Here is a 15,985-nt window from a genome sequence, read left to right on the forward strand (position 1 = left end):
ATTCCTCCTTGTCTAAGAAGGGCAGAATAAACTATGTTATGGGCTAGGGTTGTTTTTACTGGCCAAAAGATTGGCTACATGAGACAAAAAAAACCCTGTGTAAAAGCCCTGAAAACCTACCGTAGTTCTTCCTGGTTGTTGTGGGGTGGAGTGGGAAGCGAAGCAGGAACATCAACAGTCTTTGGGCCCTGAGTGATGGTGTGTCCCAGCAGGTCATCTTCAGCTTTGAATGGAGCAGTGAGCTGCTTCTGCCCCAAACTTTTAGAAACTAAAGAGATGCAATCACAAACAAATAATGTTAACCAAAGATTATTTTTTGGTTGTATAGCTAATGTATAATTATAAGAAAAATGCCTACACTATTACATCACATATGAAACATTTAATATTTTCTTGTCTATTATGAACTATAATAAGCATTTTACAGGTAAGTTATTAGCCAAGATACGTTATGTTCATCAACTATTTGAGTTTTCAATGTTGTTTCCTAATGTGTGTATGAGTTTACATCTTTTTTTTTCTCCAGTAAAAGGATGTGCTAAACCTTTAGAAAAGGTCAAACCGATGACATCTAATCCGACTAATCGCACGTTTATATTAATGTAAATACTTAAATATATGGGGGGTGGAGTATATAGCCTATTCCGCACTCAAGTCCATGCATAAAGCTGGCCACAAAACACCGTAATGATTATGAATTTGTCTGAAAAAAATAGAAAGGAGGCATTTTAATTGTTTATTAATAAACGAGTGTTTTCTGAGTCAGTGTCGGCAGCAAAGATAAAGTTGACGATGCTGACTCACCATCTCCGCAGTATAGTGGATGTGCCTTTAGAGAGAAATGCAACTTTCATATGGATTACATAATTAGAGAATATTTGTTTTCCATTTTAATTGGTTAATTTAAAAGTAGACATTTCAAGCTTACTATAGATATATAATTCTCATGTCTGTGAGGCAAGTAGCATATACGCGGAGTTTCGGTTTATTTTTGTGACGCGCTCCAGTTCAAAGAGACCGAGGCGGCAGAAAGCTTATCCTGCTTGTTTTTATTTATTTTACAAAAGCATATGAGTTTATACAAATAAAAGTAGAGTTTAAAATCATAAATTGCTCTACCCTGTATGACCACAACCGCTGTTACCAGGAAAAAAATACAAGTGATCTCGTCATGTCATGCAGTAAGCACACTAATACTTTAGCTTCCACACTCCGCACGAACACTTGGATATTGGCCAATAATAGCACACATTTATCTAGATTAATGTTAGAGCGAGCAGCCAAGTTACTTACATGTTTCAAATTATAAGCCATATTTGAGGTTGATGGATGATAGACAAACGTTTGGATTTCTTGCTCGACATACTGTAATTATAAGAACCCGGTGTTAACGATGTGTCCCTCATGGACTGCGTGCCTTCCACTTCCTGTGGAGTTTTTTTTTCTGCAACTAACCGACTAATAAAAGATTGGTAGACTAAGCCTCTTCTCGTCAACTATTAGGGGCCAGCCCAACTAAATCTTATCTCTGAATGCTGTGCTTACTAAACTTTTTATCTAAATGATTTAAAACGATTTATACTCATGCTTACCCATAATTTCTGCCTTCTTTGCCAGTTCCTCTGCAGTGGCAAAGCCGTTCAACAGCTTCTGCCTGGCAACAGGTGGCGGTGTGGGGGGCAGTGAGGCAGGAGGTGTTGGAGGATTGCTAAGATTGTTCTGCTACAAGCACAAACAAACAAAAAACGTATTATTACCATTTTTTTACATAACTACAGTATAGCAAAGGAAGTAGAGGACGTAAAAGCCAAACCTTATAGATGAGTTGCGAGTAGTAATCAGATATTCCATCCAATGATGCACTTCCAAAAGATCCAGAGAGCCTGTTCTCGCCATTCAACTGCCCACTGCCATACAGGGGGAAATGTGCAAAGTTTACCCTGATCAAAGGCTCCATCAGTGGCAGCATAGAAAGCTGCTGTAAGGATGAGAATGAAGGAAACATGAGTTGAGTGAAACAGTACAATACATGCACATGATGTCCACAACCAACTTACTGGCTGATTTCAGTCATAAGCCTCACTAAAGTTTTAAATGGATTCTAGAGCAAATACCACTAGTGATGCCAGCACTGTAGATAAGCTACAATTAAATTACCTATTATTATAGTCATCTCTTGAAGTAAAGTCTACACATCAGGTGTATGCATCTCAATTATAATTGTGCACTGTACCCTTCACTATAGATTATAGGCCAACAAAAGTGCAGTACATAACGATTATTATCATAATGATGTACTGTATATTTTTGGGTATATAGTAGTGGGTGTTTACCTGCTTGAGCTGAGTCATCAGCGTGTCTGTGTTGGTGTACACTGCTTGTCTCTCTTCGTCGTCCTTCTTCCTCTTTTTCCAGCGTGACGGCGGTTTCTCAGCCCCATTCTTTGGTGTCCGCTTGTTGCGTTGTTTTCTCTTGCTTTGCTCTGGCACAGAAGGCTCTAGATCTGAATTCCCTGTCTGGCTGTTCATGCCACTCTATAGACAATAAACAACTCTTTCAGCTCCAAGAACAAAAGAGAAAACAGGACTAGCTAATAAACAAACATCTACCTTCAACAATTTGATAATTCTGTATTTTGCAAATGCTACTTTTTGACATCTGACATTATATTAAAAAAATAGCATTCTTAAAAATTAAGAGCTGAATGTTAAATTCAAAGCTGTACAGATTAATCTTTAACATATTTAGACATTCCATAATTTCATGACATTTCATCTATCTACACTCCATCATCTATCAAAAATTTTTACATGTTCAAAATTCTTCACTCTGGTTGTGTAGGGAGGTAGCCATAAAGCTCTTACCAAATAATCTGTACTGTACTGTCTGTCCAGAGAGCCTTTGCTGTGAGTCAGGCCCTCTTCCTCAGATTGAATACTGTCATTGGACATCTGATGTATGAGAGGAGCTGAGGAAGGAGGAGGGGTGCTCTTGTTCTTCAGAAGGTGTTTGAGCAGCTCATTCCCAGTGTCCCCTTTAGTGCTCTGAACTGGACTCTTGCATGCTGGGCTGGGGGAGATAATCTCATTGCCCTCTTCTGTCTTTACTATACCGGTTCCTCCTGCACTATGGCCAATCATTGCTTCTCCTTCCGCCTTCTGGCACACACTGGCTTCTAACTTTTCCAGCTTGATATCACGAAGAAGGCCTCGCTCTACATCCGAGCCCACGCTGGACTGTCGCCCTAGTGGAGTACCTCCAGAAAGTGGGTCTTGGTCTAAAGCGTCTTGGTCTGCCATGATGGCAACATTGCGTGTTGGTGTGGATGAGGTGTCTGATACACATGGTGTAAGTGGGGCAGTGATGTCAGAGTGAGGTGTGGAAGGAGTTTTGACCGAATCGGCATCATCATCCCGTTTCTTCTTTCGACTCCGTTTCTTTTTGCCCTTCTCCTCTGGGATAATGTTGGAGTAGAGCTGGATAAGGGACTGCCCTGCCCCAGGGAAATTAGGAGGTAAAGGAGTTGTGGAATCCATACCAAATGAGGAAGTTTCACCTCCACCGTGGGGTGGCATTCCAAGCCCTCCAAACCCAGGTGGACGTGGCTGACCTGGGGTGAAACCATGCATCATGGGGTTCTTAGGCTGAAAATTAGAACGTATATCTGGGCCAAAGGAACCATTTCCGGTCATAGGCCTGCGCTCGCCACCTTGCAAAAAGGCTGGACCTGGACTCACAAAGTCTAATGGCAAATTTCCTTGCTGAGGGAACACTGGACCAATTTGCTGTGGTTGTTGTGGAGTCCTGGGTGTCTGCATGAATTCCTGTGACAGGTCAGAATTATAGAAGGGCATCTGGGTAAGACCATCCCCGCTGTTGTTGGGGCCAAGCCCCAAGCCCTGCTGCTCCAGCTCTAGCCTCTGCAATGCCCTTTGTCTCTCCACTTCCTGCATGAGCTGCACCCGCTGTTTCTCCTGCTGCTCTCGAAGGCGCTCTCGACGCTCCCGCTCCTGGAAGCCTTCGCTAAATGGATTATTATCATCAAACTTCACGTGAGGGGCACTACTATTGGCTCCTCCACCATTACCTGCATCTACAGTGCCAGGCTGCCCAGGTTTACCCCCTGGAACCATAGGGGAAGGTGGCTGTGCCTGGAGAGGCTGGGCAGGGTTAGGTAGTGGTATCTGAGGGGGCAGATGAGGTGGCATCCTGGGTCCAGTCATTGGTCCAGTAGCACCAGGATGCCAACTTGGCACGTTGGGCATGCGAGTAGGCTTACCAAAGTGGGGTTGTTGCATGGGCAGCATAGGACCCATCATAGGCTGGCCCATAGGGGGTCCACCAGGCATCACTGGAGGGGGCTGTCCTTGCATTCCTGGTATGGCCTTTATTGGACCCATCACAGCAGGTTGGAGGCGCTGTTGCTGTTGTTGCTGCTTAACACGGTATTCCTCGATGAGCTCAGCATGTTCTTTCTGTTGCTTTCGTATCTAAAGAAATAATAGAGGGAAGGATATGTGTGAACACGAGAATAAATCAGGAACTGAGCTCCGCTGAGGCCCTAGATGCACTGACAGGTTACAACAGTTAAAAAATCATTTTTAATAAGAGGGCTAACCATCAGACACAGGTCTCATAGGTTTCTAGAACCAGGTTCTTTAACATGGGGTTCATGACCCCTAGGGGATGGAATCTGAGAAATTTTTTTTTTTTCAGAATATTGATATTATTTACACAGGCTTTTTTTTAAATTCAGATTCTCATGTTTTATAACTGCTTTAGTTTAACCGTTTATCCTTTGTTTTATGTTTTAGAGATTCACTTATTAAGATGATTTTTAAAAGTGTAATATTAAAATTAGAAGCTATAGTAAAGGAATCCTTTACTAAAATGTTCTTAATTGTTTAAGTTCAAAACTTTTATCCATGTTCTTTTGATTTTGTTGATAATGATAATTAGACAATATTTTGCTGAGTGTGTTATTGTGCTGATACCTTGGCAGGGTTAGGACTGTCGTGGACAATTGACCCTCAAAAAGCTTTTGATATTGTTCATATTCTGTTTGGTGGTTCGTTCACAGCTTTGACAAAATGATCTATAGGTTTTAATTGATTTTTAACATGTATGGGCATTTTTACCTTAAATAGAGTGTTTAAATGTGTTTAAATGTCATCTTTTATGTCAAATTTTTACGTTATCAATAAATTAAATTAAAATAATAAGATACTACAAGGCAGTTACGAGTTACCAATCAAATAAAATCAGTATCAACAAATTCTGTCTTTGCAATGCAGAGATGGGCACAGAAGCTGCATCTGAAGTGTATTTAGATGTATTTGCAAAGACTGATTAATACAGTTCAGAGGAGACATGAATGCATTATGCATAATGTTTTGAGATGTTTTAAAAATAAAACGTTAAATATTGAAATATGAAATGATTTTGAAAAATTAAAAGATACCCAAATACAAAACTAAAACTGCCAGCAGTGAGTTGAGTCATTCATTCAATTGATTTGTTCAAATGGCTGATTCATTCAGGAACAAAGTAATTAGGCTTGTCCGACTCGAGACAGCGCCGACGCTACGTGACTGATGCCATCAAAGCACCGCAAGAGCAATTCGAGAGCAGCCGGCTCATTTATTCCGCGCAGCTTCTCCAGACCAGCTGCACGAGCTCTGATGACTGTTCCACGATTGGCCAAATCCCACCGCATGACAACGATCACGTGTGTTTTTTGTTTATTCTCACACCTTCAATTCCATAATGCTCACAAATCAGTTTTCTATAACAGATTTCATGTAGTCGCGATGCTATATTTATATATGTTTATCAAAATAAACTGATAAAAAAAACGTAGACCCCACTTCATTGATAGTATAGGCTAGTGCACGGTATACCGGTACTGGAAAGGTATCGCGATACCCTGCTATTATAAAACGGTACGATATGAAATTTGCTTGCGCTGCCGGGCTCAGACCTGAATGCTTGACTAAATAAATGTATTACACTGCTCTGTGGGATACTTGATTCTGATTGGTCAATAGCGCCATCCAGCGGTATGTTATTCCCAGATAACAACCGCTCAAAACAGATAACGCAGGCTCATCCGGGTTACTGAAGTCAACAGCACTATACGCTTGCTAGGAACGTTTTTTCTTCATGGAAGTTTTGTGTTTGGTGAGCTAATCAAATATTAAAAAACTCGAATCAATATCTTGTTATGCCATCCAGTATCGAGGCTCTCTCGTTTCATACAAACGCAGCTGCTGCCATTTTGTGACTATTGTTTTGTACACTGTTGGAATATGAGATACAAATAGGTAGGATTTTAAAACAGTTTAATGTGAAATAAATATATCTTATCCCCATAAATATTTGTGGCGAAATGCTGTGTAATACGTGGGATGACTGTATACCGTATCTCTTAAATGTCCGTCTAGTTTGAACTTGCCGCGTTAGCAACGGCTCTCTCCGCGGAGGCTTTGCGTTTAAAGACCTAATAAAATATTTAAACTCAGACCAATATTTCATGTCTAATTATTTACTTGGCAAGTAGCCGTGTAATAAGCAGGATAATGTACATCCAGCCGGTATACCTCAGAATAACCCCCGAGAGAACAACGGCACTCTTCATGTGATATTGCTTAGTTAACTATATCATATAAATATAAAAGACAAAAACTCATACAGGGGATCTTTTGCCCAAATATCTTACATTTGGAGGCATTCTAACTGCATTTTAATAGACTATATCAGGCAGTGAAAGCGTGCACGCTGAATGCGCACATGCAGTAGTATACCTACTAGGCTCTCTCGTAGTGTATGCAGGGACTCTCTAGCTGTGTTTTTGTTTTTGCAGTGAGGAACATCATATTTTAATGTCATCTTGAAACTAATTCCTAAGGTTTAGGCCGAACTGCCATTCCTGAATTCCTTTTGGATGCAGCAGTGGTGGCTGAAACATTCCACAAGAATCCATCCAAACCCATTCATAACTATGTTTGGAAACCATAAATTGACAAACTACTACAACTCCATTTCATAATTATTCAGAGAAATAGGATTTCAGTGACAACTATTTGTAGTGACAACATCTTACACAAATGTGGCTGTTGACATACAAATAAATGCATGAATGACATTTCAAACTTTTTTTATTTGAAATTGAAATTTTATTTTATTGTTTATGGTATTCATTTACTAGTTGTTTTAGTTACTCGTTTATCTTTTTTGTTAATAAAACCTGTTTTACTAGACTTTTGCATTCCTTGTAATAATAACAGTAAAATGCTCTACAAGTTATCCGATATCTCATAAATCCTTTAGATTGATTAGCTGACAAACTCCCTCTAATTTACACAATTGTTATTGGTTCAACAATATTTGATTGTTCTTTACAGTCAAGGTGGGACTCATTAGCAGTTGCCCCACAATTAAAGGAGGAAAGAGTCATAGGACTAACATAGGACACTCATATTTTGGAACCTCTACATCCGAGAACCTCTACAACACTGTGCCTAATCTTTTCTGCTTAAATGCGTAATGAAAATCTACAATAAGGAAACTTCCTGATTTAATATAGGCATGGTCTGTACAATAACAGTGTGTCTTGCATCCACTGAGTGGCATGTGGGTGAGGGGGTGGCTCTTAAAATTGAGTTGATTAGTAGCCCCCATGTGTGAACTGCCCAATGTCATTTTTTAACTCAATTGACAAATGGATAAAGAGTAGCATTTGGCAAAATGACAAAGTAAGCAATTGGCAAAAAAAAAACATGTTAAAACATGACTGATTTTATAGTTATCCTCCTTTAAATAATTATATTACCTGTTCTAGTTGCTTTTGAACCACACTTTGCTGTTCAGTCACATGTTTCAGCTGTTCTGCATCCTCCTCTGGGAATTCCCGTCCAGCTTTTTTTGCAGTGCGCTGTTTTGCAGAGAGAGCCTTTTTAGATTTCCTATGGGCCCCAATCTGGTCCTCTAAAAACTTCTGCTGCATTTGAAGAAGCTGTTGAGTTTCCTGAAGCCACTCCTCATATTGTTTTCTCTGAGAATCATCTGAAAAACAAAAATACATATAGAATTTTTGGGGTGTCCAGCCTCAATTGATTTACTTTTACAGTGATTACAATGATAAAATAACACTTACTAGTCAACTCCTTGGTAACTACTGACAAGAGAGAGAAAAAACAACTTACTGACAAACCCTGGTCCAAAGTTAGGGGGATTGGGTCTCGCAATCTGTGGTGGCAACTTTCCATCCTAAAAGGAAATCATCGTATATGCCATTAGAACAGGTTTAATGCTGGTAAGAAGAGGAAATAAGACTAAAACCAGTGGACATACCAAAAAATGTTGTGAAAAACCGGCTGTATCTGGGGCATGTGATCCTGGAATCTGTTGCACTCTGCCACACAAGAAAGCATGGAGAGCATTCAAAACAAGGAAATGTATCACTGACCATTAAAAATAAACCACTGAAAACTGGATGTGGTGATTTTTAGTTATAAGTAAATAATTAGGCCAATCAAGTTAATAAAAAGCTTTTTGTAATACTGCAGTAATTGTTTAGAGGAGGCAATTTACATAGTAAAGTGTTTACCTGTTCATAGGTATGGGTGTCATACCCATACTGTTCTGTACCATCACTTTGTTGATCCCCTTTAGAGCTACCATCTTTGCCTTCATGATTGGATCAGTAATTGCATCAAAGTCTACAAAGTAACATAAATCACCACATAAATTAGAGGATCGTAATTTGTATATCATAATTATATTCACATTTCAAGTATTCGAGTTACTGGAGTAAAACAAGAAATTATACATAAAAGCCTACATTCTAAATATTTAACATTCAAGATAAGCTTATATTCAACAACTGTACATTAACTACACATATAGGACTGCAAGATAAGAGCTGCTGACAGTACAGAATCAAGTCAAGATTAAACCACATTATTAACAATGTACAGGTACAAAAGCCTCAATTAGTCTATCAATTAGTCTAAGTGGATCATAGGCTTACCAATGTTAGGGAAAAAAGGGTCATTTGACCGTTGCCGAATCATGGCCTGCATCTGCCTTTGCTGTTGTTGCTCCTGCCTCTCTTGATCCAGCAGATCTTGAAGAAGAAGGGGCTGCTCATCTAACAGAAGAGGTCTGTTCTGTTGACTTTGTTGCACTTGAGACCCCTGTTGCCCTGTGGTCCCTGGATTAAACATGCCCTGTTGAGTTTGTAGGTTTAAGGAATGGGGAAGAGGCTGCTGACCACTAACTATAGGAAGGTTCAGATCCACTTGTTGTCCTTGTAAAGCTCCAAACCCTTGAATTGGTAGCTGCTGGTTCCCAGACTGCATCAAATTTGGGTTCCCTAATATTGGCCCTTGGGTTAGAGGTGGATCTACTCTGTGCCCCATTGTTACTCCAGGGTTTATCCCGTGATCTTCAGGTTGTCCTCGCAGCATCACCATACTCATGTTTGAGCCAAGATTTGTCTGGGCATCAGGGTCACCTGAGATGGGAGAAATGATGGATTCACTCCTAGTTTCACCTAGCTTTTCCTTGATCAACAGGCTTGGCAACACTGGAGCAGATCCAGGATGTACATCTGCACAAGATTCCTCAAAAAGAACAGAGACAGCATCTTGACCACTTTTACTACTCATGGGCTGATGGTCATCCACTGAGGTTCCAAAACCTTGGCTCTCAGTTTTGATAGTTCTTTCAGACTGAGAATCCAGAAACTCTTTTGACAGACTTGTTTCTAGTTTGACATTACTAGGACCTTGTATGGCCTCTGATTTAGGTTGGGCTGAGGATATACCTTCAAATCTGGAATTTCTTTTTTCAGACAAGGCCTTCTGAAGATCAGAGGTATCCCCATGGTCATCTTCTATGTGATCACTCAGATCAAGTTCTTCATTAAACATGTCTTTTTTGTCCCCAAGGTTCTCAGGATCTGCATAAGCAATAAGATCAAACTTTCCAGATTCCAGAAGATCATCAAGATGAAGGTCATTTGTTTCCAGGTCTAAATCTTTGCCATCATCTGCATCAAGGTTCAGGTTGTCCAGGTCCTCATCAACCAAGTCTTTGACCTCCACATCATCAAGGTCCTTTACAGCAGAGTCATCCGTTTCTAGCTTCTCAACACCATCACTACATGGCAATGGGATTTCCTCTGTTGGTCCAGATATTGTGACAGGGAGTAGTGCAGATTCACTGGGAGTAACTGAATCCCTACTGACCAAATGGCGAAGTGGTACTGCCAGTGTAGTCTGTTGTGGAACTGTATTTGTATGGTGATGCAGATTATCCATATTAACTGAATTCTGCATGTGACTGACTGATCCTTGACGTGAAAGGCCCAACATCGGATCCATTATTCTTGGACCTTGATTTCCTGTAAAGGCCATATTTTGGCCTCCCATGAAGCCATGAGGAGGTCTCTGAGGATGATTAGGATGATCTAAAGCATTAGGTGGCCCAAACGGTAGTCTGACTCTGTTCTCTGGAGGCCTGTGACAAAGTTCAATAAATGGTTGACCCATTATATTATGTTGTTGCATTGAAAGGCCACGTGGTGGAAAATGCTGGGGAAGGCCCATCTGATGATTACTGCCTATTTGCCTAGCAATGTCAACAGAAAGAGGTCGTCTCATATGTGGTGGGATATTGTCAACCATTGGTCCACCTTGTATCTGGTGAGGGGGCCTGATGAACTGTTCTTGGTTTGGAGATCCAGGAGGAAATCCAAATCTGGAAGGAATTAGGTTTCAAGATAACTTGAACATTAAATTAATTACTAGTTTGACAGAACAATTGATAGAGGAAAAACACTTACCTTTGTCCTTGCAGTCTCATGCCCATGCTGTTCAGGTCTCTGGGTAATGGCGGCCGGGAGCACTGGGGTTCCTCAGACATGGACCCATGTTGATCGGCAAGGAAAGTTCCAGGAAATCTTTGTCCTGCATTAATTGGTGATGTTCTCATAGTACCTGGATATGGAGGTGGGGGTCTACCAAAAATATCCTTCTGAGGTCTAGAATCATCCTGTGACCAATGCCTTGGAGTCCCAGGTGCAGCAGTAGCAGCTGCCTCCTGGAGTCCTTTTTCTAGTCTGATTGCACTTTTCTGCTGCTGCTGTCTGAGAATTAACTGCCGTAGTCTCAAGCGCTAAAAAAAGAGCAATAAGAGCATACAATCAATAATACATCATTAAAAAACAGAAAAAGGGATAGGGTAATATTCTCTAATGGAAAACATACTTAATATGTTTTCAGACCTGTTTAATTTTCTCTTCAGTCTCTCCAAATGGTGGTTGCATTGTGTTCGGTGAATCCGATGGGTTGCCTGTGTTTACTGAAACATCATGTGACAATCTTTCCCCTGTTTGTGAACATGGGGTTAATGAAGCTTGTTCAAAAGGATCATGAATAGGTGTCTGGTTAGGATTTGTCTGTTGTAGGGAGAGACTTTCATCTGAAATCACAGGATGTTTGGGGGTTTGAGAATCAAGGGCACAGGGACGAGCAAATGGGTCCTGCATCCTATTTTGTGCTTGATGGCCAAGTGGATCTGTTTGATGAGCCACAAAGTTTAATCTAGGATTTGGTCTGGAGAAGGCTTCTGGGCCAGCTCCTGGACGTGGGGTACCAGGGGGTTGAGAATATGGGTCAGGAAGAACTGGCCTTGGTGTTCCTGGTGATTGATCATAAGTTTCATTTTTGACTGGCCTAGGAGTTCCAGGAGGCTGTAAGAAGGGATCTGAGGATCTCTGACTACCTGGTGATTTAGGGTATCTCTCTCCCGGAAAAGGCCTTGGAGTACCTGGCATCTGAGCATATGGATCAATAGCATGAGACGGAGATTGTCTGCGACTATTAGGTTGTGACTGAGAAAACGGATCAATTGTTAAAGTTCTAGGTGTGGATTGTAGCAATGGATATGGATCAGAATGTGGTCTTGGAGTACCAGGCATCTGGGCATATGGATCATGAGGTCTTGGAGTACCAGGAGGCTGAGCGTATGGATCAGGCATTTGTTGAGGGTAGTCTGGTCTAGGTGTAGATGGTGCCTGTGAATATGGATCTCGTTGAGGGTGTCTGCTTATGGGCAATGGTTGGGCAAAATTACCTCCTTGTCCTGGATGCACTATTCTACCCTCATTACTGAAACCATCTCCCATTGATGGATGGGGTGTTAGAGGCTGATGTGAATAAGGGTCAGAGTGTTGAATTTGAGAGAAAGCGTCAGATGACCCCCTTCTCATGACTTGCTGCCCTGCGCTGAATGAGTCTTGCTGAAACTGGGAAGGAAGCATGGGTGTTTTGAACACTGGCACAGATCCAGACTCATTACTCCCTGGAATAGGTGTTAACAGTGGCCTAGAGTAGGGGTCAGAGAGAACCATGCGGCTATGGGCCATGCGCTGGTACACTTCCGATCTTTGGCCTGGCCTGGAAAAATTGTCTCCAGGTAAAACATTACTAATGAAGTTTCGTCCTTGCTGCTCAGATAATGGTCCTGGTCTGGGTGGACACATAGGTTTCACAAACGGGTCTGATGGGCGAGGTGTGTCTGGAGGCTTTGCATAAGGGTCTGTGCTGGTGGATGTTGGAGACCCAAAGGATTCATGAGCTGGTGAGGGCCTATTCCTTTCTTGAACATCAGACAAAGAACCTCTTCGAGGCATGCTTGAACCAGATGGTGGTGGCCTGGGGGTTCCCACCATTTTACCATATGGATCCCATGGAGAAGAAGGACGAGATCCAGATGATTCGGGTGAAAACATTTGAGGTGACTGAGGCTGAGATGAGGGTCCCTGCATGTACTGAGTGTCCTGGGTAGGGGTCTTTGCTGTGGATGAAGGGGGTGGAGGTTGGGGACGCAGAAATACATCATCTGTTGATGTACCTGATGATACAGTTTCAAGCATCTGGAAGCCATCTTTGGAGGTGAATTCTTGCAAAGGAGAATTGTTACCACTGCTGGTTTGCGTTGTCACTGGACTCTGACTACCAGACTCTGAGGTGTCTCCACTGAATTGCTGTTGTTGCTGCTGTTTCTGAAGTTGCTGCTGCTCATTTTTAACCTGTTCTAACTTTTGTGTGGCTTCAATTTTTGCCTGTTGTTTGCTCTTTTGTCTCATTTGCTGTCATGAAAAAAAAAAAAAAAAAAGTACACAAAAGGAAAAGAGAAAAAAGGTACCAGTTAATTAAGCCAATGCACTTAAAAGACCTTAATGAATGCAATTCTTTTTTTCCAGTTTAACCATTTATTTAACGCAATTAACGCAGTATCTGTTTTTTCTGTCATCCTTTGGCTAGCGTTACATTATATGAACATGCTTTTATCTATGCAAATGCTTTTAAATCATTCAAGTGTGACAAGACAAAAAAGATAAACACGCTGTCTGTGAATGACCCGACACACACGACGCACAGAAAGACGCACGCCAGAATAGAGTTCTCCTTCGCATTTGAACGAACAATAACACACATAATTATGCCAAAATGTCTGTTTTATCGAGTATTCTCATAAGAGCGGTCTTAAATGAGTTAAATAACGTCTTACATTAACGTAAAGAGTGTGAGGCGTGTGATATCTGTGTCATGTGCAGCAGGTCTTAAAGTGACAGCTTTAATAAAGATTAATCTATATTTCATTTTTTATTTATGCAGTGCAGACTGTTTGATAACTTTATTGAATTTCTGTAGGCTACATATTCTACCCGTTAGACAGATATGAAGGGCACAGGTAAATATGACATTTATTATGGGTTTATGTGAGGATTGTTTTAAGTTCACTTAAATTAAATTTGTTATATTTTTTGAAGCCTAATAGTGTAAAAAAAATTACAGCTTTCAATTACACTGTAATGTTGAATGGCTATAATGGCCAACTAGCCTCTCCCTATGGAGGATCCCTTTACCACTCTACAGATAAAGCATTGTGGAAATTTCACATATCTCCCCCGTAGTGATAAAATAAAATAAAATTCTGTATCAAATTTATAGGCAGGACAAGTAGTTAAAGGCTTGGTTTGTAGAGAATTACAAACATGCGCACATATATTCAAACACACATAACTATAGGATTAATTATTGATGCGCACGTGAGCACCATCAGTGTTTATCACAGGTTCGCGTTTAAAGTCTGTGTAGAGAGAACGGTGTTGTCTTAGCGGCCCCTGATTTAATAAATTATCCTTTCGACAGAAGTGAATCAATCAAAACTAACTTTAGCTGGAAAATAACATTATTCAAGAACCGCTATGAAGCCAAAACAATCTGTTACCTTAAATTATAAGTTTATCTCTGTAAAGCAGCTTTTAAACAATCTATATAAAGCGCTATATAAATGAAGATGACTTGACAGGGTGGGAAATTAGCACCCGCCACCCGCCGAGGGCGGGTACTTTTTCAAAGTGGCGGGTCACTTTGCCGTGTATACCAGCCACAGTGGCGGGTGGATTATAATAATGCTGCGTTCGCACCAAAAGCTAATACAGTTCGCAAAAATTCGCATCCACCGAGGGACCAGGACAGGACCACCAGACGTGCATAAACGCGTCTTTACATTGACTTAACATTGAATGTATTAAGTAGTAACCAATAAACACATGCTGCGAGTGATTTCATTGTACGGATTGGACAGCCTTTGTCAAAGAATGCGGTTGCTAAGTAACAATAATACACTTTTGTCGAGTAACTCTTTTGATTGGTTTTCAGCGCTGTGTCACGGCGCTGAAGAGACCGTTATACTGTATAACTTATACACATAACTTAGCTAAACTGAGAATAAAAATAAAATAAAAAGTGTATATATATATAGCTGAGCTGAGCTGGTGCAGAAGAAAGGGAAATTATTTTTAACCATGCGCGCACGCTCTCTACACTGCTGAAGCGCGGATGATCTGAAAACACAGACAAGCTGGAGTTCAGCGATCTTTATTTGAGATTTTCTACTTAAATTAAAGTGTCATTCAGTCGGCCTGTGTTCTGTCGCGAGCCGCTTGCGCTGTTTGTACGACTAAATCTGCGATCAAAATGCAGGCTGATATCCAGCAGTGTTTTTAATGTTGATCATATGAGCAAGAATGCAATGTTTCCCGAATATCCACACGATTTCAAATGTGACATTGATTTTATACAACAGTTAAAAAAAAAAGGGTAACATTTAAGTGATGTACTGCATTTAACCCTTGTGCATTGTTCAAATTCCCATCCTTTCGTTATGTTCGTGGCTGAAAACAGCCACTACTTTAAACTGCTGTAAAAATTGATCAGATAAATATTTTTTTGCCATTTTTTTTGCATAAATCTATTAATCAACATCAGTCCTGTTCAAAACTACTAAATGTTTTTAAAAAAATCAAGATTTTAACTCTTTAATTGCCAAATTCATAAATTATGTCACTGATTTGGGAGGGAAAAAAACACAAAATTACTTATTTTCAATATAAAATGTGATTGTGGACTGGATTTTTTTTTACTTTTTATCACAGTCTTGGACATGTCAAAGATTAGAAACAACATTGGTTTTGATGCATTGTTAGTTTTTGTGCAGCATCAGATTTTAACGTTTTCTCCCTCATTTACTGTTCGTGGCTGTTTTTGCCCCATTGACTTCCATTATAACCACATTTTTTGATTGCAAAGCCATGACACCATAAAATCATGCATTTTTGATTGTTGGTGGTTTTCCCTGTTGGGAAGAGGTCAAATTAGTCATTTTTACTGTTGATAACCAGGTGGCACCATTAACCCTTTAGGTAGGCCTGTGCAAAAAAAAGCTTAGTTTCTGGCTTTTACATGGAGTTATATGGAGTATAATAGCATAATAAAGTGTGTGTGTGTGTGTGTGTGTGTGTGTGTGTGTGTGTGTGTGTGTGTGTGTGTGTGTGTGTGTGTGTGTGTGAGAGAGACCTCACCTTGATGCGTCTGAGAAAATCTAAATATGCACCTCAGCTCTCAAA

At 40.5% G+C, this 15,985-nt stretch overlaps 1 protein-coding gene across 7 annotated transcripts in view; it reads right to left on the reverse strand.

The window, feature by feature from the left end:
- The window catches only part of kmt2ca (lysine (K)-specific methyltransferase 2Ca), a 159,134-nt gene that overhangs the window by 10,059 nt on the left and 133,090 nt on the right, over nt 1-15,985 (reverse strand). For 4 of the 7 annotated variants that reach the window (XM_079602700.1, XM_079602699.1, XM_079602698.1 and 1 more), the window contains 12 exons: nt 11,291-13,159; nt 10,850-11,181; nt 9,032-10,764; nt 8,609-8,720; nt 8,353-8,413; nt 8,205-8,268; nt 7,832-8,064; nt 2,865-4,490; nt 2,334-2,534; nt 1,814-1,978; nt 1,593-1,722; nt 121-268 (listed from right to left, as the gene is read on the reverse strand). In XM_079602700.1, coding sequence (XP_079458826.1) covers nt 121-268; nt 1,593-1,722; nt 1,814-1,978; nt 2,334-2,534; nt 2,865-4,490; nt 7,832-8,064; nt 8,205-8,268; nt 8,353-8,413; nt 8,609-8,720; nt 9,032-10,764; nt 10,850-11,181; nt 11,291-13,159 — 6,674 coding nt within the window. The remainder of the gene's footprint in view (nt 1-120; nt 269-1,592; nt 1,723-1,813; nt 1,979-2,333; nt 2,535-2,864; nt 4,491-7,831; nt 8,065-8,204; nt 8,269-8,352; nt 8,414-8,608; nt 8,721-9,031; nt 10,765-10,849; nt 11,182-11,290; nt 13,160-15,985) is intronic. The other 3 variants (XM_079602696.1, XM_079602701.1, XM_079602697.1) reach the window with 2 other exon arrangements.

Source organism: Phoxinus phoxinus, assembly GCF_949152265.1.
Source record: "Phoxinus phoxinus genome assembly, chromosome: 24".
NCBI lineage: Eukaryota > Metazoa > Chordata > Actinopteri > Cypriniformes > Leuciscidae > Phoxinus > Phoxinus phoxinus.